At 40.7% G+C, this 26,974-nt stretch overlaps 1 protein-coding gene across 1 annotated transcript in view; it reads left to right on the top strand.

Moving 5' to 3' along the window:
- The first annotated feature begins 1,533 nt into the window (after positions 1 to 1,533).
- TNNI3K (TNNI3 interacting kinase) overlaps positions 1,534 to 26,974 on the top strand; it is an 81,764-nt gene continuing 56,323 nt past the window's right edge. The window contains exons 1-7 of the mRNA XM_054212805.1: positions 1,534 to 1,667; positions 2,296 to 2,404; positions 8,572 to 8,657; positions 10,352 to 10,449; positions 13,914 to 14,024; positions 22,025 to 22,123; positions 23,559 to 23,697. Of these exons, the coding sequence (XP_054068780.1) occupies positions 1,628 to 1,667; positions 2,296 to 2,404; positions 8,572 to 8,657; positions 10,352 to 10,449; positions 13,914 to 14,024; positions 22,025 to 22,123; positions 23,559 to 23,697 (682 nt within the window). The 5' untranslated portion in view covers positions 1,534 to 1,627. The remainder of the gene's footprint in view (positions 1,668 to 2,295; positions 2,405 to 8,571; positions 8,658 to 10,351; positions 10,450 to 13,913; positions 14,025 to 22,024; positions 22,124 to 23,558; positions 23,698 to 26,974) is intronic.

Genomic DNA, 26,974 nt, shown 5'->3' on the forward strand with positions numbered 1-26,974 from the left:
TTGTCAAAGCAGTTCAAAGTCTTCTGAAATACATCCTTGGTTTTATGTGTAAATCAGTGCAAATAAATGGATGAGCTCATGCTGTGTCAGGAACTATCACAGGAGTGCAAGTTTGTTTACAATGGGATGCAGCATGTTGAAGATTTTATATATGTGTATTATATTAACATATCTTCTTGCCTGAATCCTTAACTGAGAAAACTAAGAACTTAGACACAGAACAGCTGCCAAGGTCAATCAACACGCTTTAAATATATAAATGTGTATATAAAAATATATACACCAAATAAATTAAACAAAAATAAAAAAACAATAAGAGGAGGAAAAGAGACACATAAAGAAACCAGCATGAATCCCATAACCGGCTGGGACAATATGTGCCAAGTAGTTCCATTTGATAGAGAACACGGGGAAATGGATATGAAAAGGGTAGACAATAGATGAGCAGATCGGTGCTAAGCAGATTACTGAGGAGATTCAGTTTGTGCGAGAGAAAAGCAGTGTTATTTTGCTATTAACCAATCTTTCACAGTTCTTAAGCACAGGGTCTCACAGGAATGCATCTCTGCACACAGTCTAGATTAATTTTGTCATGATTTGTTTGCATGAGACTCGGAGTTTGCTCAGTTCACCCTTCCAGCTAGCCAGATCATGGGGGGTTTATTGCGTTACTGTGACAGAGGGTCCAAACAGGATAAATTAGATTGAGCACAGGATTTAGTTGCGTATCTCTGTAGATCCTGGTCCTCAGCTGTCTTGTACATGGTCTGCTTGAAATGCGAACAAAGCACCTTGATTGTGTCCTCCTTCATTTCTGGAGAAATTCTAGCGAGAGCAGGAGCAGGAGCTAAAAGACCTTGAGAGTCCCCTCCCTTCTTTGTAAGCGGCGACCAGCCCTGCTGCCTGCAGGTCACGTCCTTTGCCGGCGGTCCCATGGCCCATTCCCAGCCGAGCTGCCGCTGCCTGCTGGTGCGAGGAGGCCCGTCTCCGCAGAGGGTCTGCTCACAGGGTACACGTTCTGGACTCCTGGCAGCCAGCTCATTTCCCAGTCTCATTCAGTGGGACTTCCTCGACATAACAACACGTACAAATATTAACAAACTGCAAAAAGTCAGTACTCTCTGATGTGACACAATTTGCGCTTCCTAAGTAAAATTCCCAGATGCTCCAAAGCCATCCCCTGGTTCAGCACTCGGTTTTAATGTTACCAGTTGAGATCCTCTCCAGCCTCTCCAGACTGGGGACCCCCAGCACTCCTCGGGGATCCTGAAAGTGTGTTTGGGATTCAGCTTCTAAAATTCCTTTTTCTCTACAAAACTGGTAGCAAGCTGCCAAATTACCCGCTTCCCACCAGTTTTAGGTATTCAACAGATGAAAGCAAATGTTTCTGTTGAAATAGACAGTCAATTTTTAAGCGAGCTGATTAGGTACCTTTATTATTTTTTTACAGTTGACAGCACAGCCAGTTTTGCTCCGTGTCATTGTTGCATGACATTCCATTTGGCACAGGGTTTATTTTTAGCCAGAGACTATCAAAAGTATTTTTCAGTAGGACTGTCACTGCTCTTGAACAAGGAATCATATTACTGCAAGAACTTTGCTGAAACAAAGAAGATATATTGGACAAATGGGAAATTATAAATCTAGACCAACCCAAACTTGCACTGGTAATTAATGTTGCTTTTTTAAATGCAATATATCATACATCCATCTACAAGACGCAAATGATATTTCGGGAAATAACTCATTGCTAATTTACTTTTGAGTCCAAGGATAAGGTATTGTATTGTTCTTGGTTTACAAGAAGAATGGCTTAAGCCAAATCGCATATACAGTCCGTAAAAGAAGACAAAAAGCTAGTAAACTAAATTTCTTTGTGCAATCATGTAAGATTGTGTTAACTGAAATTATTATGTTGATTTAACTCATAATTCATTAGAAAAACCTTCCAGCTTTTTTATGCTGCGTGTCTATGCTAAGATTTGGGAAATAAGAGCTAACAAATGCAACCTAAGGCTTAAGTTTTCTCTTGTTCAAGTTAAAAATATTTCTCATAAGGATTCATATGTATTAGTGCCTATGAAATCAGTATATATGTGTCTATAATTGTTGCAGCAAGAACAGTTTAATAGCTGTAATATTTTAAACTTTCATATTGAAATAGAAAAATATATGAAACAGTGTACAATTGGACATTTAAAAATGAAGTGCTTCAGTTACTGGGACGTTATGATTTGAGTTCCTGATTTGATATGTTTTGAAGTGCTTTATGAATCAGGCTTTTTTTCTTGTTAGATGAATGGAAGAAGAAAGTTAGTGAATCGTATGCTATAATCATAGAACGATTAGAAGATGACCTGCAAATCAAAGAGAAGGAGCTGACAGAACTGAAGCATGTTTTTAGGTAAAATATTCTGGAAAGTTATTTATTAATTTCTTTCAAATGAGTATTTGCCATTGAACACTATTTTCAGTTTCAGGTGTTTTCCTAGGCAAGGAGCGTCTCGTGTATGGAATGCATGTTCTTTAATGTCTGGTTTGGGGAATATGTCATTACAGTGCTGGGCCAGAGTCCCACAGCACAGTACCAAAATTAGTGGTTGTTAATTACTAATGCCAATATTTTACAGCAAACATCTGTATACTTTTGTAAATTAATTAGCTTTAATGGGATGTCTAAGTTTGTTGTGTACTTTTCAGTTTTGCTAATGTGTTTCTTCAGACAGGAATATTGCTGAAATAACAAATTTTAAACAAACACAAAAGAAGATAATCTTCTGAAAGTGGATTTCAAATTCATGACTGTAATCGCTTTCTCAGCACAGCACGTGCTAACAACCAAGGTCACCAAACCAAGTAACATGTTCATTATCTGAAAAGCTCCAATACAGAAAACACCCAGCTCATTGACTGTAAGTTAAGAAAATAGTCAGGTAAATAATGTCAGACATCAAAATCACTTGAAAAAATAGGGGATTCTAATCAGAAATAAATCACAAGCTCAAAAAAGCCAAACTGGTCATATAAGTTATTCATCATGCTCACTTTCAGCCAGCGTAATTATCACTGAGCCCGCTAAGTGAAAGACGACACCGGGCTTTCACTGCAATACGCTGACCACTTTGGCTGTGATCCAATAAAGTACTTCGGTACTTGCCTCATTTTAAGCTTTTTTAGTAGTAAAACTAATTATCCTAACAAACTGGAGCCAGAGTACTCTCTATTTTAGATAAGCAAGACATCTGAGTATATGGTGAAAGTGCTTAATTCCTGCATTAGGCATAAGAATAAAGAAAAAAATTAACTTCCACATAAGCAGACCTTTGGCAGTTCAGCTTATCAGCCTGCCTTACTGCCCGTGTCCGTCTCGTTGTCAACCAAACTCATCTTGGATCAAGAGCACTGCTCTTTTCCACGGAAGGAGTGGGAATTACTGATACTGGTTACATTGCACTGGAAAGGCTTTTTTTTTTCCAGTCAGGCTGGAGGAAACAGCCAGTGATTTCATTTCCAAAAGCTGCCTTCACCCACGAGTAATGAAAACAGTCAGGTTCTGTGAGCGTCTAAAATCCAAGCATGGCTCATGTTAAAAATCAGTCTCGACTATATGAAAACCTCTTCCACAGCAGCAGTGGTTATTTTCGGAAGACTTCTCATCTCTCAAATAGCAGAGGAATTAATAGGGTTTTACCCATTGTTTATTTAAAAAATTTAAGACTGAAAAACCAACTGTTTGTTGGAAGCTAAGGCAAAGACGGTAATTTGCCTGATGGAAATTTAAATAAGTTGCTGTCCTAGCAGAGGAAAGAACGGTCAGCATCCCTGTTTCACACTGAGGAGACACACAAAGGTCAAGGGGCAAACAGTCCAATGCCATAGAAAAAACCCAACAGCTGCAAAAGTGAAAAGTGAACCTGTCACTTCTTGGATAAAAGTTGTCCCCAGTCTATTGCCATACCTCAGAGCTATTAGTGCAATGGTTTCCTAAAACGACCACACTAAATATAAAAAGTCAGAATTTCCATTTCCCTAAAAGATGCAATTATTTCTTCAGAAAGGAACCAAGAGGACACCTACATAAAACTAGGCCCTGAGTGTAGTCATTTGAGCTGGTTTTCATTTTCCGTACAAGCCCTTTAATTGCAGCTTTTAATATATAAAACTTTCCCTGCAATATTTTCCCACAAAAACATTAAAATTTTGCCAGTTTATAAGAACTCAAACCATATTAAAATTTAATACCACTAAGAAAACAAATGGGAATTTTTTATTATTATTTTTCAAACTGGAAGAAGAGGAAATTTTAACATGCAGCTAAAATGGTATAACCTGGATTCTTAACTACACATTAAGTGCTAGGAATATGAATTTTTAATGTAATTCTAAAGATAAAAAATTGAAGCAGGAGACATGACTTTACAGCACAACAATACTCTGATTTTAAGACTTGCAGAATTCATCCTTCACACAAAGCAATCCACTCCCCCACGCAGTCGCCGCAGTGCAAGGGTACATACGGCGTGCACCTCGTGGACACCCAACGTGTTACTGCGCAGACTTGTTTCCCAGAACCTGGAATTTATTTTTCCCTCAATTGCCCCTGAAGGAAAACCTGAAAATAGATGAGCCTTATAGCACTACCATTAATCACAGCATGTCAGAGAAGAATTGCACAAAGAGAAAATACATTTAAAGAATGAGATTTTATTTTTACTGAGCAAAACAATTTCCACATTAGTAAAGTGGCAGTGGTAGGTGAAGGGCTGGCACCAAACAAGGGTAAATGTGACTATAATGTGTGAAAAAAACCTTCCATACGGAAGCAGTTTACATTCGGGACGTAAAATAATGAGCTTCCTTAACATGTGATACCCATCTTCTAAGGAACGCGTATGAAAATCTAGACTGATGCGAGAATTGGCCCACTGAGGCACAGACTTTTAGCAAAATAATTTCAATTTTTGCAGTTATAAATAAATGTATGCTCTGTTTTTATCAGGCCCATATCCTTTTCAAATGATGCACTGTCCCTGAACATAAACCGCCCAGTACTGATAGCGTGCAGACAGCAGTTTCTATCAGAGTGGTCTTTCTGACAGAAAAGTTTTTTTCCAAAAAGCTAGTTTTCATCAGAAAAAAATTGTCAAAATGTCTCACAAGGAAAATATTTAATTTTTATGTATTTAATATTTAATTTGTACTTATTTATTATTTAATTACAGTTTTGTTTCATTTGAGTTAGAATCGCTAAAATATTTTCTTACCAGCACAATACTTTGTATGTCTGTGGTTCACAGCACCTTCTTCTTCTGTGGATGGACACTCCTGGAGGCGTGCTGCCCCTGCCCTGCAGCGTGGGTGCTGCTGCCCCTGCCCTGCAGCGTGGGTGCTGCCGCCCCTGCCCTGCAGCGTGGGTGCTGCCCCTGCCCTGCAGCGTGGGTGCTGCCGCCCCTGCCCTGCAGCGTGGGTGCTGCCCCTGCCCTGCAGCGTGGGGGCTGCCGCCCCTGCCCTGCAGCGTGGGGGCTGCCCCTGCCCTGCAGCGTGGGTGCTGCTGCCCCTGCCCTGCAGCGTGGGTGTTCCTCCTGCCCTGCAGCGTGGGTGCTGCTGCCCCTGCCCTGCAGCGTGGGTGCTGCTCCTGCCCTGCAGCGTGGGTGTTCCTCCTGCCCTGCAGCGTGGGTGCTGCCCCTGCCCTGCAGCGTGGGTGTTCCTCCTGCCCTGCAGCGTGGGGGCTGCCCCTGCCCTGCAGCGTGGGTGCTGCTGCCCCTGCCCTGCAGCGTGGGTGTTCCTCCTGCCCTGCAGCGTCGGTGCTGCTGCCCCTGCCCTGCAGCGTGGGGGCTGCCCCTGCCCTGCAGCATGGGGGCTGCCGCTGCCCCTGCCCTGCAGCGTGGGGGCTGCCCCTGCCCTGCAGCGTGGGTGTTCCTCCTGCCCTGCAGCGTGGGTGCTGCTCCTGCCCTGCAGCGTGGGTGCTGCTGCTCCTGCCCTGCAGCGTGGGTGCTGCCCCTGCCCTGCAGCGTGGGTGTTCCTCCTGCCCTGCAGCGTGGGGGCTGCCCCTGCCCTGCAGCGTGGGTGCTGCTGCCCCTGCCCTGCAGCGTGGGTGCTGCCCCTGCCCTGCAGCGTGGGTGCTGCTGCTCCTGCCCTGCAGCGTGGGTGGCTGCTCCTGCTGCCGCTTGCTGGGTGCTTGCAGGGATGATGGCACTGGGTGCCGCAGCAGGAGGAGATGCTGCTCCCCAGGTGCTTGCAGGGGTTACGATGCTGGGTGCTGCAGCAGGAGGGGATCAGTCTGCAGCCTGCCCGCCAAAGAACATGCTCCGAGCCCACAGCCGGGGGTTATAAGGTGTCCCTTTGCAATCTAATAGCTCTCAAACCACCCCACTAAACTGGAAAAGATACTTTCAAATTCTGGAAATTAAAATGGTTTGTTTCAAATGAATCCCAGAAAAGTGAGGTGGTTTAACATTTCCAAATTAATTTTGTCAAGCTTCACGGAAAAGAATATAAAGGTACAGGCTTTGCCCCTAGTTTAGAACAATAACACACATTGAACAAGCAGGATTTCTTTTAGGATAGACTTAATGAAGAGAACAGAAGCAAAGACAAGTCTCTGGCTTTGTCTGCATTTTAAATTCTACTTAAAGAACAAATTATTGAAATATTTATTGAAGGAAAAGGCCTAAGTGGGACCTTGCTGAACAGGGGTCATCTTGCTAAGGGGAACTTTGCATAGGTTTGTATTTTAAAAGGAGAGAGAAGTATTAAAGCCTTATTTTTAATTGTAACCATGTTAACTGTGTTTAACAGTGCTACACACTCAGGCTGGATTTATAGATATAGAAATCTAAATGTTCTGCTAAACCATGATTATTATTATTATACTGATACTGAATGGAAAAAACCCTAAACTTCTATTGACAGACCAAAATCGGCGTTCTCCACAAAAGTATTAATTGTTATGTGTATTTAATTGTCAACAAAAGTAATTACTGAGAGTGTTTGATGGAGCAGTAACAAGTCAATCTGTGCTAAAGGAAACCCATGAGACTCGACGACAGAAGCTGAAATGTTCGAGCACAGTAATGATTTATCAGTCTGTAAGCAAAAATAGAGTGATCACTTTCCTTCACACTTTTCAGGGGCTCTCTTCACTGTTTAAAAAATAAATGTGACACTTCAGACATTGAGGAGTTTTTCAAGTAAAGCTATAATGCTATTTTCATAGGATTTATAACCAGAGATCCAGCTACGGAGAGGTCACCACGCTCTCATAAAGAACAGAGCATCAAATACATATTCTGAATATCTTTTAATGAGTCAAACTTGGTATGGATCCTATTTAAGAGTTATTTTATTAGAAATGTATTAATAATAATTACTTCATTTTAATTATTCATTTCATCCTTGTGTGGCCTAGAAGGCACTATGAAATCATTAAGCTATATAAAAATGTAACGCTGTACTGAAAATATGGGAGAAAATTAAACATTAAATTGAGCTTCATTTTGTCAGTGTCACAATATGTAAGTGACATTTAGTTGTCTGAGAACTTTAAATGCAAACAAGCCTTTCTTTAGCAGGATGTGAGTACAAACTGTAATATTTTGTTTATATCAAAACCAGAAATACTTGGGGACAAGTTAATGGGAAGTCAAAATGAGGATCTATAAATTATTTTAAAATTCTATTTTAATGTATCACAATAAACCAAATCAGAAAACCAGAGCTATAAAATCCCACCAGCCTGCTGAGCGTTACAGGTCCATCGTCCTCGCGATGCCGTAAGGTAAGGGCCAGGAAAGGGGGTTGGAGCAAAGGTGAGTCCCGTCCTGGCCCGGCTTCGCCCCTGCCGCGCACCAGCCCCCCCCGGCCCTGGCCTCTCCCCCCTCGGATGCTCACGGGCCTTCCCGGGACTTGGTGTGCCGTTGCAGCTGCAAATCCACAACGGTGACTTCTGGAAAGACTTCTTCATTCCTCAGAACGCTTTACAAACATTTTCCTCTAATCATTGCTGAATTTTTGTCTGAGCTGTAGGTACCTTCCATCCATGTGTGTGCTTCTGGAGTGTTTTCAGCTGAACCATTCCCTGTAGTTATTGTTGAGTGTTTCTGTGATCTCATTTGGGGAAGATAAACTTACTTACTCAAAGGCTTTTTCTGGTTATTCTTTTGACTTGGCTTGTTTGCCTCTAGTTCTGTGTGTGTTCTGCTCATCATTTTAGAGCAAATACATAGATTTTTTAAAAATACTTCTTAGTTATTATTGCATCAATAAAGAAACTGGTTTCGTATGGATTATTTATATTTCTGAAGAGTCTTTCCTCTTTTTTTCTCTAATTTAGCTGGTTTTAGAATGTATATACTGTGACTGAATAGCAGGATTGCTCAGAAAACAATAAATCTGAACTACTCACTTGTTATTAGTAAAGTATTTTTAGATTTACAGAGTGTAAACTGGTATAAAATTAGCCCGGTGTCTCAAAAAAAATTATATTGAGATTTCTCTGTTTAATTTTTTCCAAATGAAAGAAGCTGTGCTAAAGGATGAAAACAGTAATCATCTGTAAAATCTCTTTTTCAGCTCTGATGAAGCCTTCTGCAAAGTCAATTTAAATTACCGCACAGAAAATGGGCTCTCTCTTCTTCATTTATGTTGCATATGTGGGGGTATGTATTTGAAATATGATGTTCTTTAAACATTTTGTTTACATGGCTACTGATTTGTTCTGTCTAATAACTGTCAGGAAGGTTATATTTTCAGTTTATTTCTTTCTGTGTTGTCCTTGTTGACAGTTGGATAAGCATCTATAGCATTATTCTCAACTCTACTGCCAAGGGGGTTGAATCGAGTTAGACTGAACCCCGCTTTAGCTGATTCTTCAGTCCAAGGAAAGTTTTGGTTGGTAATGTGGCGTGGTTTGCTCCAGGTGTTTAATTCGGAATTCCTTGCTATATGCATTAGTCAGTCAATCCATGCTCATCCTACAGCATTGCTGTACACTTCCGTATTCTGTACATGGTATAGACTTCAGGCCAGGGAGCTCGTTCTAGCAATACTTTGCCATGCATACCTCTCTTTTTCTGGTATAATGAAAATACCTGTATGTTATTTCATGGTAATTAGAAGAAGAACAACTCAAATACTTCAGTGAAAAATATCAGCTGATAGGATTTTTGCAGATTACAAGTCCGAGTACACAAGAAAATAGTGCAAAATGTCTTCTGAGATGCTCATAGAAACACACTAGTGGTGGAATTTTCCACTCCGCTCCACGTTGCTGCTCTGTTATCCACATAGCAAGTCATTAGTTCATGCATGCACTTTGCACTTGTTATACAATTTTCAGCAGAAACTGGCTGAGAGAGGTGAAGAGCATTTTACCCTGAGGTTTCAGCTCTGCAAAGTACTTAATAATAACATGCATAAACGATCTGCTCAATCTTAGATGCTATCATGAAGGAGGACCTGATCCTGCACGCTGAAAACCAGGTGGATCTTTACACTTAATTTTCAGAGAGTGCAAGATCAAATCCAAAGATGACCTCAGTAGCTGTAACATTAGAGCGATTGGTGGGATTGCAGAGGGGAAGTTTAAGAAAACATACAATGTTAATTAATTAGGTACGGTATGTGAACACTTCAAAGAGGGAGAGAAGCTATTAGATCCGACCTCGTCCTTGATTACTGTCGTAAGTATTCAGAAGGCAGATATATTTTTGAGATCATCAGTGCGCATCAGAACGGTAGGAGTAAAGCTATTTGCCCGTGCTGACATTTGTTAGCATCCCTCAAAACGAGTGTCCCTGTAATACTGTTGTGCAGAGCGCTCCTGTTCTGAAAGGACAAAAGAGTTCAGTGTCTGAGAAACCAGAGATTCTGGAAGCACCTGCTGGTTTATGGAGTCCTTTGCAGCATGGCCTGGATGTTAAAAGAGGAGCTTGCTTCTTTGGAAGTTCAACTAACCGTAACAAATCCTTATAAAATGTGAACAAAGAGTGGGCCAGTACGTGGCCAGATCTGCAGCTGTCCCAGTGGATAAGGAGGTGGTGCCTAATACCATCCGCAGGTTTCACAAGATATGTTTTATGACTTGCCTCAGGTCGGCAGATAAGCTACCTATTCCTCTTGGCTTTCAAACTCACACAGAAGTTACTTATTTACTTACTTACTTCCTCTCCTAGCTAATATACTGTGAGCACTTGCCATAGCTTGCATTATGTCTTGCAATTCCTGTGTTAGCGTGGTTTTACAGCCACTGGTACCAGTTAGATATGCAAGCTATAAAATGATGACAATAATCAAATCTTTTCTGTGTGTTCTTTTCTGTAAGTGACTTTGTTTTCCAATTTTCATCCTAAAGGTAATAAATCACATATTCGGACTCTTATGCTAAAAGGACTGCGCCCATCCAGATTAACAAGAAATGGATTTACAGCTCTGCACTTGGCAGTTTATAAGGTAAATTATTTTGAATAGAATTGATAAAAAGAAATCAGAATTGAGCAGCTTATTTGTTTGAACTATCTAGATGAACTCTCTAGTTGCTACTTCTGGTGAAAATACAAATTTCACGTTTACGGTGCATAGGAAAATGGCCTATAAAGAGCCGATGCACAGGAAATCAGCATGTGCTTTTGCTACATCATCCATGAGGATATGATATTGCTTTAGAAGTATTGATTAAATCATGCAATACAACTCAAGATAGAGGAGAGTTCTTTTTGTTATTATAGCTATTAATAGAAACAATCTCAAAGGATTTTATTTCACAATCTCTGTCTTTTTTCTTCTTTTTTGTTGTTCCTCCTCAAGTTCCACATTCAGCTGCAATATTAATTTTCTTCATTATTGTACTTATCTTTTAAGACTTAACAATAACAGTAGCAAGGAATAAAGTGGACAAAGACAGCATTTTCCTAAAGAATTATGATTCTTATTTTGAGATGGAGCATCTTAGAAACTTAATCCATGCATAGACTAGCCCCAAAAGCACTTTGCTTTTTAGAGGGAACTCAGAGTAAATTTCAGAGTTTATATTCTAGACTATAATGTGCAACCCTTGTATGTCCCATAGGTGCCACAAGGTCGTAACAGCCTTTCTTCTGCAAAGCTGTCACGGCAGATGCCGTTCCGATCTGCTGTATGCTCAAAGCTGAGAGCAGGTTAAGCAAGTTGGCACCTGTGTGCCTCTCTTGATCCAGAAGTGGTGTTCCTCGCTCTGTTGCAAGAGGACACAGATGTGGTAGATGGTCTTTAATCCAGATACCCATTTCTAAATGCAGCAGGAATTATCAGAGTCACGGTCATTCTCCCCCAAAAGCTCACCTGTGGAAAAGGAGATGGTTTGCCTTCTATTAGGTAATAATCTGATAATTAGAATATCTGTGTGGAGAGAAGACCAAAGTCTCTCTTGGAGAGCATTCAAACTGGTATTTCCAGTCAGCAGGCTGTGGCTGTGCTGGGGTGAGCGTGCAACCAGCTTGCCCATGGAAGTGAACGGGGGGGTCATGGGACAGGGGGAGTGAGGGGAAAGCCTGACACAGGTGGAGTACTGACAGTATTGCCTGAGACACGTGGCATACAGCTGTGAGTGATATTGGTGCAGGGAAGACACTGAACCCCCAATGCTTTAACTGTTGCAGAGGAGGGCAGGAGTGGAAAGAAAGGAGAGATGCAACCAGCAGCTTTTGTAATTGTGTCTGAAGTTGGGAAGAAAGGTGCCGCCCTATTTACAGTGTTTGCTGTGGACAAGCTAAGGCAATTTCCTGCTCCAAACGCTGGATTTCATGAATCCCATCACTGGAACTCTGAACTTGCCCCAGGTGTGGTCATTAAATAGGCTGAAGACTCAGTCATGGAGCTGGATACCTAAAAGTTATGATGTGCTGTGGATGCCTTACACTCTGCAGCTCCGTGGCTTGACTCTGTGTACGTGCACCATAAGCTACCTCCCCCTCCTAGCTAGTATACTGTGAGCACTCGCTATATCTTGCATTATGTCTTGTAATTCCTGGGTTACTTTGGTTTTACAGCCGCTGGTACCAATTAGATATGCAAGCTATAAAATGATGACAATAATCAAATCTTATACATTGTGGAATGAAGTGATGGTTTCCAGCAATCATAAAAGAAACTCTTCCCCATGTGCAATGTTGCATAATTAGCCAATTGCCTAGAAGAATATCTCTGCCTTTCTTTAATGTTAAACTCAGTGAATCATTTCCAATTATTAATTTAGTTTTAAAAAAATTCTTTGCTTAAATAGGACTTTTATAACAGATTTCTAGGATGTTTTCATTACTTGGGAGTAGTTTTCATTTTGCTATCAAATCTTGTTTTGTCTGTTTTCCCTGCACTGTAAAGTTGATAAATCTCTCGCATCCACTTAGGCAAAAGAACTGTATCAGCAACTTATTTAATCACTCGAGTCCTGTGATACAATATCCAATATCTTTTCCAGGTCGCACGAAGCTAAGCAAACTAGTGTGAAGTTTGGGATGTAAAATAAAATGCAATAGAACATTTCTGCCATAAGTGACATTTTAAGACTTTAAGATTTACTGTGAGTTACCCGATGACAGCTTTTGTTGTATTATAATTCTTTTCTAAGTAAAATATAAAGGACACTAGAGGTACCTCAGAAACAATAAAGCAATGTATATCGAGACAAGGAGACTTCATGTGAAACTCCTTTACTACTTCTTGTCTATAATCTGAATATTTTGTGTCATTTTGTAACAGTGGACTGGACTGAGTCATTAATTAGAAGAGAATGTTTCAAGATAATTCAAACTCAGCCTGTCTTCCCTGATGTGTAATGTCCAATCCATTGGGCGACGAAGTACCGTGCTCCAGGGTCTAAAACTATTTGATAGGAAAAGTGATATAAACTTTCACTGTCCATTATTATCAAAGAGAAATTCCTGATATTTCCTGAAAATCGGAAAACCATTTCAGTATGAACAAATGTTGTGCTTTCGCAGACATATTTTAACCGTTGCTTCTCTGGCATTGATTCATTCTTGCCCTTCTTTTAGTGTCTGCTCTGAAGAGGAAGAGAACAATGAGGAAGTTTAGAGCTTTTAGCATCTCTTTTGCCCCTGTGTTGTGTGCATTTCTTCTTAGGAAACAATGAAAACAAATTGGAGAAGGCTCATGTGTGGGCTGAATGATAGAAGGCAGGTCCCCAAGAAGACAATTATGATGGCTCTAGTTGGTGCGGTTAGAACAAGTAATGGAGAGAAAGACGGCCTGGTTTCTCCTGCGAGTTCTGCCGGTGTCCCCAAACAAATCATTTCACTTCTCTGTGTTTAATTTCACCATTTGTAAAGGAGAATTTATTAATGGTCATATTGCCTGGGCATTATGACTCCTAATGTGTTTCTCAACTTTATTTTTATTATTATCATTTGATATTGCCCATTGCTGCTGTTATACCTGGAAGTCATAGTCATAGCAAAAATTGTGTGTATACCTGGAAGGAACTGAAACGATATGAAAAATAAGCTCACGGTTCAGAATTTGGCATGCATGCTATATATTTATCCTGGGAGCTCCTCAGGTGCCCTTCTTCTATGTTAGGTACTGTAATGTTTTGACATTTAAACAGTTTGTGTGTGCATTTAATAATGGCTCGGAGACTGAGAGATCTTTAAAGACATCATAAAATCAGAATAGAGACTGGTTTTGAAGATGCAGGCTTTAGTATAGCAAAAGAGAGACTTCTGGTGCCTGGGACAAATCTCCCCTCTGCTCCTTTCCTTGCACTTTGTGCTCCTGGGGCCGTGGTCAGTCCCTGTTCTTGAAATGCAGATATGTAATAGCAGGGGAGGCCTAGCCGTGTACCGCTCTCTTTGGCTCCCTCCCTGCGACTGGTAGAGCTGTGTCCCAGAAATAACATGTGTTAAATACATGCCTTTTAGGACAATGCAGAACTGCTAACAGCGCTGCTGCATGGTGGAGCTGACATTCAGCAAGTCGGGTACGGAGCTTTGACAGCCCTTCACATTGCCACAATCGCTGGTCACCATAAGGTACGGTTCTCCTTTTCTCTATGGGAAATTATATAAGTGAGTGTTAATATTAGCAGGTCATTTTATTTTAGATTTTAGATTGATGCCTTTCAAAATGAAACTCGGAATTTGTTTAGTGCAGCTAAATTTCATTTATTTTTTTGTACATTTTGGGAAAATCACATCTGTGCATTTTTGCATTGAACAAGTATGCACAAAGGACCTAGATCTGTTTGTACATCTCTTACCTTTATATAAATGTCTTTAAAGTCTTGGCAATAAATGGCGTTGTTTTCTAAGTATCAGAAATGTTAACCGACAGATACATGATGAAACACCTGACATACACGTCAGGATTTCTGAACCTGCATATGGAGCGTGGCTTCCACACACTGTCTTTCTGAGTGTGAAGGACACACAGTAAAAGAGTTTTGTTCCCTCTTCTAGGTGTCACAGGCTCTGCTTCACAGCTCTGTGATTTTCACTTCAGAAAGGCACAGAGGTTCTCAGTTTAGAGCTATTTTATACATTGGATTAGTACAGAGAAAACCATTGTCAGCGTAAATCTAGCGTGACTCTCAAGCATCCATATTGATAAGCCTTCTATGGGTTGGAGACTTACCACTATGGGGAGCAGAGGAAGGGAGAGAGGGATGAGATTCCCTAGATGCCTATAAATCAGGCCCTTCCCTTTCTAGACCTGCTGTCAGTCATGAATCTGTTTTCTTATCATTTACCACCTCAGTTCAGTCATTTCACACATCATCTCATTTCGGTCACCCTGGCAACAGCTCACTCAGTGTAATTTATTTATTTTTTAATCTCTTAAAGTACTGGGTGTGCAAAATTACCTTGGTAATGAAGGGTTTATGACTGTAAACGTACTCGTGTATTCAGGTACTTTGCTTTTTATCTCCTTTGGGTCCATTAAGCAATCAAAGATTTTGTCCTCTGCTTGAGTAAAAGTTTTAACTTATACAGAGTGCTGGACTAATTTATGGAGAGGGAAACATCAGAATTCTTTAAAGAGAGTCACTCAGCAAGAAATGCAAGAAAAAATAACTAAGTACAAAGGAGGAAATTCAGATGACATTAATACTTGCATGTAAGCTGTGAATTTAGTTATGCATTAAGCGAATTATAAATTCACTTCAAATAAGAGTTTGGCTGGAGGACTAGAACAAGGTGCGTGTACGGTTTTCAACAGAAAAGAGGAACCGCTCTGTATGTCCATGGCAAGACGTGTCTTACGAACTCCCAAGTTAAAGCAGTCACTGAGCTTGTTGATGTCAAGCAAGCCAGCTCCGCGCAGCTGGCATACCGGCACCTTTGGAAGTGCCAGTGCGGTCTGTATGCCCTTGGGAGGTTTGCCAGTACAGCTTGGCTGCCGAAGCCTGCCTAATTGTGAGTGAAGGAGGCAGAGATTCACGGGAGCAGCAGTTTTAGCGCTCGTTTGTGTAACGAGTACATGGTAAGGTGCAGGAAGGAGAGGAGTTGTGCCAATGTAAAAGTTCCCCCCATTTCTAATGGAAATACACATTCTCTTGTTTCACCCTCTTAAGGACTATATATATAACCTATGTGTATATGTATATGTGTGTCTATATGTCTGTGTATATGTATATGTGGGGGGGGGTGCATACTTCGTCTGCTGGGACCTTTCCCAGACTTGCGGGCCACCAGGGCCAGGCGAGGATACTGGCGAATTTAGCTTTACATTGTGGCCTCCACACTGGTTCCAAAAGGATTCAAATCCGGCAGGTATGTTTGCACTTCTTGATAAAGACAGGATGCATAATGGTGCAGTTGGTGACAACCTTGCGTTACCGAGAGAGTCAGTGTGTGCGAAGAAGGTTAAACTAAAGGAGGTTAAAACAACTTACGGGTGGTCACACCAAGGAACTCAATTAAAAAGCTGTTAGTCTTCCGTGTTTCCATCAGCAGCTCCAACAGTGACCAGGGCACAAATCAATCTGCAGCATCTGTTGGATCTGACGCGCAAGGAAGGTATGAGCAGGGCAAGCTCACCGTTTCTGCCTGGAGGTCAGCGCTCCCCGTGGAAGAAGGAACCAGCTCTCGGGGTGTCTGCCTGCTGGCGAGGCTGGGAGTGAGCGGGGCTGGGGGGGTTCGCCTTGCAGCGTTACATCCCTCAGCTCACAGCACATCATGACGTTCCCTTCCAGAGCACACGCAGCTCTTTCTATTAGCTTAATGGAAACCCTCCCTTGTGTAACCTATTGCTAAAAATCAGATAAAGAACCACCATATCTAATTGTTCTGTGGAATTATAATAGAGATATTAACCAGAGTCTTAATTCTTTAATGATCTTTTTCACTTTTTGGAGTATGTATTTAATGTTTCCTCTGTGGGAAATACAAAGTACTCTTCTCTGCATTGGAGTTTCAAGTGATTTTTAAAATGTCTGGGCCTTGTCTTGCAAATGTCAGAGGAACAACTACAATTTGTCTCATGTCTTGACCTCCTACTGAGGGTATTGAAAAATAAGGGTGGTCAGAATACGACAAGGATAAGACCATTAACGTGATAAGAAATAACTTATTGTGAGTGGTTTTGAAAAGCCCCTTATTTCTTCCTTGGGAATGATCAGCTCTTTATCAGAAGTATTCCCCATAAATGGCGTGGGACTCTATATAACTCTGCTGGTTCAGCTGCTGCACTGGGGACTGAAGACGTATAGCCCAAGCGCAAGCTTTTTCTTTCCTTCTTTATATAGCTTTTGTATAGCTGAGAATCTAGATTAAAGAGCTTATTTTGTCTGCAATTTCATTAATATTCATGGAAATATGGAGTAATTTTTTCAACCTCCCTACAAAATCGAATAAATTTAAGAAAGAGAAAATAGATTTTTGGTCATCTTCCTAGTTCCAATAAGATAAACAATTATTTATACCATTAAATAAATGAATAGTAGAGGTATACAAATCAATCTACGCAACAGTCTTTTACTACAGAAGAGGACTGACTATATTTAAGAGAAAGACAGGGAGAACTGGGGAAAAAATTGCTTTCTTTCCCATTTCCCTGAAGAGTCAGTCTATGGCTTTCGCTCCGTCACCACACCTGAAACCGCTGGAGTCGTCAGTTCTCCGAAATTAGGATACTGAAGGCCATCAGCGTCAATGGGATGTTCCAACTCATTTGAGCCAGCATGGTGTATAAATATTTCATCTGCTCTTACTGCCATATTTTACTTCACCAAAACTATGCTGTTTGCTTATTTTATCCATTAATGGAAATTGCAAGTTTCCAATGGGAAGAATGAAAAATTAATGAAAAATTATAAAATAAGCTGATTATTAGAAACATTACCAAATAAGTTTAATAAATCTCTCATTCAGTCTGCTATTTTGAAAACGCTATATGTTTCCATCCCAGGGAGGCCATTGCTAAATAAATAATGCATGTGCCTCATACACATTTATGTGTTGTCCAGTATTAGTGCACTGCAAAACCAGTATCATTGCCCATTTCATTTTGTAAATTAAAGTTGTCATTCTGAGATTACAACATCTACAGATGTGTGAACTGGGCCGAGGGTTGCAGGCAGAATGAACCAGTGCTACTTAATTTTTGCAGTTTGCAAACCTGAGAATCTGAAGTGTGAATGTGTTTGTAGCAAGGGCCTGTTGGGGAAAAGGGAGTTAGGTTTTCTACAGTAATAAATCCCTTTTCATTTACAAGTCATATGTTACATCAGCATGTTTGGCACCTCCTGTCTTCACTGGAATTTTTCTAGTAATAGGAGTACCTTCAAATGATTCAAAAAGCCTTGAAAAATTAAATTTATATGAGCTGACTTAAATGGTTCACCAAGTCCCCATTTTCTTCTTTCATTCCCCGCATTTTATGCTAGTGCTGCATCTTCCCAGGGCTTTGTTTTATCTGGCACCAATTTTTCAGACATTTTCAGAGTCATTCTAGAACCAGGAATGCAGAAAGAGTACTCACACGGCATCAATGCACATGACTACACAAGCTGTAAGAGAAAGGGCAATCAAAGATCCTCAGAACTTGCCTGTCTGAGGATCCAGCCAGTGACAAAGGAACTCGCTGGAACTCAGGAGTCTTGAATTCGGTAGCTAGTTTTAATAGCTACCAGCAAACCATCCCGACTGAATGAAGCGAAGAAAGCCTTTTGCAGCCCCTGGCTGGGAGCAGGAGGGGTTTGGCAAACTCAGGTGAAAAAGCATTGAGTTGTGCTCAGTACAGACACTTACCTTAAGTTGGTGACGCCAACCTGTCTGAAAACAGCAACAAACCTTCACCACCCTTTTCTCCAGCTCGGCTTTCTCCCCAACAATGTCCTGTGCAGCAGATTTGTGAGACACCCGTTTTTAAGCTAGAAGATGTCAAAGCAAATGTGAAATTTTAAAACTCTGGTATTGTTAAATTCACAGTGATTTCTTTGTCCAGAACAGTTATCTTTTAGTAATATTGCACAAAAACATTTTAACTATTCCATGTTTAGCATCTACCAATATCAGCAAAATACAAACAAAAACCCATTCTTTGGCTACCCTGTAGCAAAAGCAGTCCTGGGGACAGCATTTTATCTCAAGACACCAACACCTGCATCTTTCGTTAATGACTTACCTGTGACCTGTGTTTCCTCTGGCTGGAACAGCTAAGGTAAAAGAACATGCAAGAGCTTATTGCTGGTCTGATGTCCGTCCTCACGCCTTACAGAAGGGCATATACTCAATATCTCAGTAGGTGTTTTCCTAAGAAAGACGATTAATTGTACATTCTTCAGCAAGTTGTATTTAAAACACTCAGAATGCCCTTTAGCAGTTTCTTAATTCAGTCTTACAGAGTTTGCTCTAAAATTTTTACAGATACAGGGAGAGTTAGGAGTTGTAATACCTTAATGCAAAGACACTTTCAGGACATGACTGATCATATCTACATTTGCTAAATTGGAGGGAATTAGGCAAATGCTTGCCACTAATTATATTTTTATTTTAATAGCTTAATTAATAAAGGAACTCTGAAAATCATGATAGATTCTTTAGATATTTTAGTGTAAGGCTGTACAGAGGCTAGCACTGGTGCAAAGGCCTTAATTGTTGAAGTTGTCTTCTCATTTAAATTTTACCTGCTAAAAAGTTAATAATCATTGATTTTATTTTCTTAGAGGATTTCTTATCCCTCGCCCTTGTCCGAAAGACAAAGCCTTTATGTCGTCTGTCTTGTTTTACAACATCAAATAAAGTCAGCAAGAGCTGCTTTCTCTGCAACTTGAAAATTTCCCATATGTTAGGAGCTGCACTTTTAGTCATAGTCTGTCTTCTGAGGATAAAAGTCTTTTTTTAGTCTTTCTGTAAGAATTTAAAGCTCTTTTTTCATCAGAATTTCCTCCCTTACTTTCTGAAGTAATTTTGTCCTTACATATCACTCCAGCATACCCACCTACCTGTAATGCCTATGACAACTTCCAGTGTTTTCTAAGATTCCATTTACTTTCTTAGAAAGATAGTTTGTCTCTGAAACTATCAAGATTGTCTCTGTACCCCTCTCATCTTTTACAGTTCAGTGGAGTTTGCTTAATATGACTCACAAAATTCTTTTTATCAGGAGATCACAAAGTAGCTAGCATGGTTGCCATTTCTACAGCCTGGAAAAATGCGTCAAAATTTGTCTAGTTTTATGTTTATCATCAGAGGTGGCTCCACATTGCTCAACACAGTTTTTTCATCTTGAAGATCTACCTTGAAGCCTGTATATGAATTTAAATTTTGAATTCCGGCTTCCAAAAATGATCAGGGAGAATTGGGGTCGGGTCACATCCCCAAGCGCGTGCCTCACAGCTGCATGCCTAAATTAAAATCAAACTGAGCCAAAGAAGTTTCAACCATATTCTTGTAAAAGCTACAGGTCCAGGCATCTCTTTTCAGAGCCAGCAGCTGCAACTTCAGTTTTATGACAGTAGTTTGCTGAGAAATGCCTAAGATGAATCACTGAGAAGCGACCAAGCCATTAAATCTCAGACTATCTGGCTCTGTGTTCCCCACCTCTGGTCCACCGACCTACTAGTATACTGAAAATTGTCTGGGCATGGGATGCACAATGGGGGGAGCCGGTTGTATTAACCAACCGTAACCGAGCGTGTTCTTTATTTACTGCCTGAACACATTGACACTCGACCAGTAAGGGCATGTGCGCAGGCTGTTACTGAGCTGTTCTTCAGCTGGTACAAGGACAATCTGCAGAGCTCCTTTCCAGCCTCAATGGTTATGTGATTCTGTGTCATCCGCGGGGTCTGGCTATGGCTGCTTGGGATGCTGTTCATCGCCAGGATTGCCTTCATCCAGGAGCTCTCTCACTCCTGCCAGCTCTCACCTTCTCCCTCGCCACATGCTTGGAGCTCACATGTCTCTGGAGCACCACCACAGCAGCCAAAGACAAGCACCAATGTTTGTGGGGCTTGTTTGTGATCTAACTCGCAGCCAGTGCTCCCTGCTTATCCCATTCACATCAGAATTGCGCCAGTCCCTGCCTAGTATGCTGCCAGGATACTTCTAGTTTCTGGAAAACAATAATGGGCCAATATTTCCCATCATTTGCACTCAGAGGGGTGCTGAAGACCAATTCCATAGGAACACAGCCGTCCTCGCCTCCTCCAGCCTGTCTTCAATAGAAGGGCTTAGTCCTTGCAGCACTTCGGTACCTCCTATGGCATGCTGGACTTGTTGAAGCCCTTGGGTCTGAAGAGACAAACTGGCCCTGCAGTGCTGCTTCGCGGGAGCTTACAGCTGGTATCATACTGAAATGGTTAACACCAGTGGGACATAGATGCACTTGAATATGTCAGGGAATGGACCTTACACAAAAATGTATTCAGACAGTCCCATGGAAAAAATGTATTTCAATTTAAATTGTGTAAAGTAATAATCTCTGTACAGTAATGTTGCTTGGTAACAGGTTTTCATTCTCTGAGCACTTGAGAATGACATGGATTTAAATGACTGGCCCCATTGTTGCATGTGTGAAATGATTTGGTGGTCTCGGCGTAGATAGCAGTTGACAGAAATGTGCATTGTGGCAGCTGGCATTAACTGGCATCGGCAGCAGAAGTCTCAATGGGGAGGTACAGGTACAAGTCGCGTACATCGAAGCTGGCTGTTTCCCCATCTTTGTCATTTCTCCCAGTTGCCAGGGAGGTGTTTCCCAGTTGCTCACCGTACTGTGGGTGAGTCACGGTCCAGCATCTTTCATCATCATTAGGCTCAAAAATTAACATTCATCAAAACGATACGTAGAACTATGCAAACAATCATGGCACAAGCCCCTCAGCGTGCATAAAGGCTCCCTTGTGCTTCAAAAAAACTAGCAGCCCTTGGGCTTCAAGGAATGATCCAAAGTGGCTTCATTCAGACTTGTATTTTGACAGTTATTCAGAAAGCAAATGTTTGATAATTCGTAGCTGTCCAGGAAAACACTGGCCTCCTGAAAGACCAAAAAAGTGGAAATTTGAAAGAAAACACTTAGGGTTATTTATTGAAGGTGAAGGGCTATGATCTTCTAAAATACAAAGAAATCTTTACACACTGGGGGAATTATGCTTGAGGATTTACCCTCACACATATACATTTAAAAGAATCTTTCATTTTGTATTGGGTTGTTTTGGTTTTTTTACTTCTAAAAACTCTGATATGTTTACTGCTCTTTGTTCATAACAGTTAAAAGAAAATTAAAGGTTATTCAGAGAAACTCCAGGCAGTCATTTCTGTGCCTTTTACCTCATAAAGCCACCTTTTTACTGGCAAAAACATTTTCAGGCTTATTTATGAAGCATCAGTGACATTCAGTGTTCAGTTAAAGTACTGTAAGTTAATCACTTTTACACACTGTATGCAGTTCTTCACCTTTATAGCTTGCTTGTTTGGGGCTTTTTGCCTTTTTTTTAAACTGGTGAGGTAAGGCTTTGAAATCTTGTTTTACTAGTGGACCACATAGATCCATCTAGTGCTTCTAATTGGAATTCTCTTTTTCCTTCTAGGCTGTTGATATTCTTCTGCAGCATGGAGCTTATGTCAATGTTCAGGATGCAGTTTTTTTCACCCCATTGCATATTGCTGCATATTATGGCCACGAACAGGTAACCAAATGGGGGAAATTCAGCAAGCTGAGAAGTGGAACAGCGAGGGGGCAATAGGTTCAGTGTTAGATATTTCTGCTTTACATTCCAGAGGGTCCTACCATGAAAAGGCCTGACGTGCTGAAGTTACACCTGTAGGACAATCACTGGTTGCTCTTGAAGTCTCAATATCAACAAGACATTTCAATACTTTAATCCTCTGTGCTAGACCCCAGCAAAAATTGGTATCGTCCCCTCTAGACCTCTTGAAACAAATGATTGTCTCGTTAGCTTTGATAACCTATAAAGAGACTTGGACACAAAGGCATATTTCATTTGATGTTTCTTCATCTTTCTTAAGCCTCTCCAAGGAAGTGAGCATCACTTCCCAGTAACAGTGAAATGGCAATTCTATTGGTTTTCCCTTGGAATTCACAAACTAAATTGTAGCCACTTTTAAGTTAACGGAAACAACGATCATTTAGAGAGCAGGATTTTCCATGACAAGTCCACCTGTGCTTGCTTCATTCATGCGGGTCACAGATTTATTGAAGCATAATGTGAAGTTCTGACCAAAGCTGACATTGAACGTCCCAATTCTCTTTCTTTTACTAATGTATAATTGACATACGGTTAATCTAGAAGTCCAGTCATTTGCCTTGAATAGCCCTTTTATGTGAAATGTAATAGTGGGTCTATTTTGGCTTATGCAGGTCATTCCCTATACGTTTCTTTGGGTGAAAGCAGGTATTCTGAGATATTTTGAAGTTTCAAAGGTTGACCTCTAGGTAGAGTGTATTTTTCATTTCGGTGACGTTACTTGGAGTTCATTGAGGAGTTGTTGTAGGAAAAGCTTTTGAAAGAACAGAGTCCAGATGGGCAGATGATTGAAAATGCTCTTCTGTATCTGAGTGACAGAAAGGGTGAGAACCATGGATGCCTTTCTGAGATCCTTCTTTTCATATATATGCACCTCACCATCCAGTGACATTAAGAAATTCCTTGCATATTATTAGGCTGAGAGATCGGTTTGCTTATTTGCCATAAGCCGCTTCTGAACAAACAGTCACAGTCTTGTGAAATGATGCTAAACCACATATGGTGCTCTTGTAATAAGAGACGCTTTCAGAAAGGAAGCTGGGGCTCTCACATTTGCAGACTTTGAGGGCGTTTGCTTTATCATGCTGACTGGTCACTTAAACAAGTACATGTGTCTTGTGTCTAGCCCTTTACCATACATAACATTTGAGAGAATAAATGGCACTTGCTTTTGAGAATTTGAATGTTTTTTACAGATATGTAACTTAAAAATGAGTTTTCTATTGAATCTCCTCTCCCTGTTGTAACTTTAGAGATGCCCACATGTATTATTACCCAATGCAATAATATTCTACCTGATTTTGTCAAAAGATTTATTTTCATGTGATATTTTAATTAGCCTTGATGAAATACTTAGGTAACCCACCTCTTACTAAAGTTCGGAGCTGATGTGAATGCAAGTGGTGAAGTTGGAGACAGGCCTCTCCATTTGGCTTCTGCCAAAGGCTTTCTCAACATTACAAAGCTCTTGATGGAAGAGGGAAGCAAAGCTGATGGTAAGAAAAGATATTTTAAAAAATCACCTTTAGCATGGTATTTTATAAACAGAGTCAGGGCTTGAATCTTGAATTTAGCTTCCTAATACGTACTCTGTGTGTGATTGTATCATCTTTGGGCAACTGAAAAAAAAATATAACAGTTGGAGAGTTTTCTTCACTTCTTAATATGCTTGGTTTGTCCTCTCGCTTTCATTCTTTTTCGTTAATAAGTTAGAGGTGAAAAACAGCAGCAGAAAACAAAATTAAGATTAATATACAGAGGCAGTTTACTATTGAGACACTAATCCAGCAAGAGAACATGCGGCCATGTGGTATGTATCTCCAATCAAAACGACTTCAATGCATAGTGAACTCCTACTGAATGAGATACAGATGAAGGATTTTAAGTCAAAATTATACAACAAGTAATTTAAAATAATTCAGATGAGAAATTGCAAATGGTTCACAAACAATTTTGCAAAAAATGGAATCTTCTTAGCACATCCTTCATTATTCTACACAAGCTTTATACGCTTCATTGTGGGACATCTGTAAGAGAGAGTGTGTGTGTGAGAGACGCAATGGGTTGGACAGATAGGGAAGTCTATTAGCACGCTTTTGGTATTCTGTGAAAGGTAGGAATCTGTGCGTTCTTTTCACACGTGATCTCACACTGATGCCAGTAAGACATTACAGACGTTATAGTTCAGTGCTGTATATTTCGCACGTGCCGCAATTTAAAATATTCTCCATTGTAATTAATATTAGCATGCGACTAGTAGTACTGCTGCGTTCTTATGCTTGCTCTTTTGTTCCCTCTCCTTGTGCCACTTCAGCAATGTAGAAGGCACAACACGTACCACACTCCAGCCTTACTTTGCCACTGCCGTGACACTTGTACCACAGGCATGTGCATACACACTTGTGGCCACATCCTACAAAGTCTTATTGATCTTAAAACTTAGAGGTCAGATTTTATGCATATTATGAATATTAAGGCGGAGGTTCTTAAATACTAAACAACATAAATATTATTTGGAAATTAGTTTCTTGTCCTCAGAATAAGAGAAAGAAAAGTTTTTTGAAAAGGATGAGTGCATTACTTGCAAAAGTACTGCTCTTTAATACATCTTTGGCCTACATCGTTATTCTTGATAACTTATAGCTACAATACACAAGTAAATTCTTGGTCCACTTGGCACCTATGGCAAAACTTCCATTCATTTCAATGGGCTTGGGGTTCTGCCTAGGGATATCATAATTTGACTTGAAAAAGTGTAACTAGAAAAACAAGAAACAAGCAGATATTAAAAAAAAAGCATTTGCTGCAAGAATCCTGCATGTTATAGAAAGAACAAGAAGATATCAACATTCTTCAGTTGCTGCTTCTCGATGTAGTACCTGTACGATGTCTGGTTCCAGGCTATGCACACAGCTGCTCCGGAATTGCAACCGATGGAGCACGACAGGGGAAGGTCAGAAGGGGTGCTGCGTAGCCGCACTTGAAAAGCATGTTACACTGCCGGGCTCAGCTCCTTCCTAACCTACCTGGTCAATGCCCCGGCAGAGGACAGTCGAGCGGTCATTCCGCACAAGCTCTGTTGTTCTCAAGCCTTCGGTGCTGCCTCTGTAAGGCACTGGCATTCCTTGGCAATTGTTACAGAGGGCAAGAGCCCATGAGGCTTCTTCCTTGCTCAGCATGCCCAGTAGTGCCAACAGCAGCCTCATTCCTACTCTGCTGGTGGCGTTAAGACTGAGTTTCTCCTCAGTTTCCTCTTCTTTGCTTGATTTTAACAGTATAAATGTACCATATTCTCTGTGAGTCTTGCCTACAGTACACACATCCTACTCACATAGTAAAGAAAGCGTGGAGGGAAACAGCATGCCTCAGATTTGTAAGTGCTTTTTTCAATAGTGAGCTCTTGATGTTTCAGTCTCAATTTGTGTGCCCTGAACCAATATAATTATAATAAAGAGGGGGAAAAGAAGAGACATTCACTCGCCATAACAAGGCAGTGGGAGGTTCACTAACAGCTAGATAGTTTATTCCAAAAGGAAAAGAATCTGGGACATTGCTTCAGATCCTTTTCTTTACAATCAGAATCTTCAGTATTGGAAAAAGAAAAAGGAGACTGGAAGCGGGAAGTCTTTGCCTCACAAAGTGGCACACTTTGAAACGTGGTATAAATATAGCAGCAGAGGAACAACTCTTAAATGCCTAGAAATGAAAGTAACTGGTGAGATAACCTGAAGAAATTTTGGCAGTATTCTGGGCAGGCCAGTAATTGGTGTCATAAACTTGAACTGTTTCTTTTAACATAACCTGCCTGACTCCTTGATCAGCGCCGGGGCCATGGCAACTGAAGACAAGCAGTGACCACTGGATCAGACTGCAAAGGTCAGAATACTGCTGAAATATAGCTACATTCGCAGTCTAACAATAGCCAAAGTTCTTCAGCCCAACCACAATATATAAGAAAAACATATAAAAGCAGCGTACTGCCCCTGTATGTATCATCACAAATGTTCATTTATTTACATATGCCTGTATATAAATCCAATATGTTACAAGTAGAGTCCAGATGCTAATCTCATACTTTGTTTTAACATAAACACCGTAGAAAAGGACTAAGTAAATTCTGTGTATTTTCAGAAATCACATAAGGTCTTTCAAGCACATTTCTTGAGGCATTGACCAGATTCCTTTAAGCTCCAAATTAATTTTCCGCTCGTTAATGTATCTCGAAGATCAGCATGCCATTACAAGCTTCTGTCATTTAAAGTGCCTTAACTCTCTTGAGATTTTTACAAACTGATTTAGCACGGAATTTCGTGTTTCTGTTTTTAAGAACTTCTATTTCCTTCTTTCTTTTTTCACACCTTCCAAGCTCATAGAGATTTTTTTGCATTACTGATTTGCCCTTTAGGAATCAGAAGGGTACGTGTTTGGGTCTCAGGAGCACTGACTTCTGAACCAAAGTCCAAGTTGTCTAATTGTTGGTTGTTTCTCAGTCTCACCTGCCATGTACATGGAGGAAGGCAAACTTGATTATTGAAATTAAAGAGCTGTGGGGTTTGCCTGTTGTTGTTATCAGCTGGGCTGATTGTATGGCCACACTTCTGCTGGTGTCCCAACACTCCAGCAGCAAAAGGAATGGACATATGAAAGGTGGGGCAATTTAAGAAGTAATGGTAATTTAGAATTGTCGGTGTGTTCCACTCTTTTTTTACGTTCCATTTCTTTGAAATCAAGGAGGACCTAGAAATAATTGCTTCCCAAATGCTGAACGTAGAA

Source organism: Rissa tridactyla, chromosome 8, assembly GCF_028500815.1.
Source record: "Rissa tridactyla isolate bRisTri1 chromosome 8, bRisTri1.patW.cur.20221130, whole genome shotgun sequence".
NCBI classification, from domain to species: domain Eukaryota; kingdom Metazoa; phylum Chordata; class Aves; order Charadriiformes; family Laridae; genus Rissa; species Rissa tridactyla.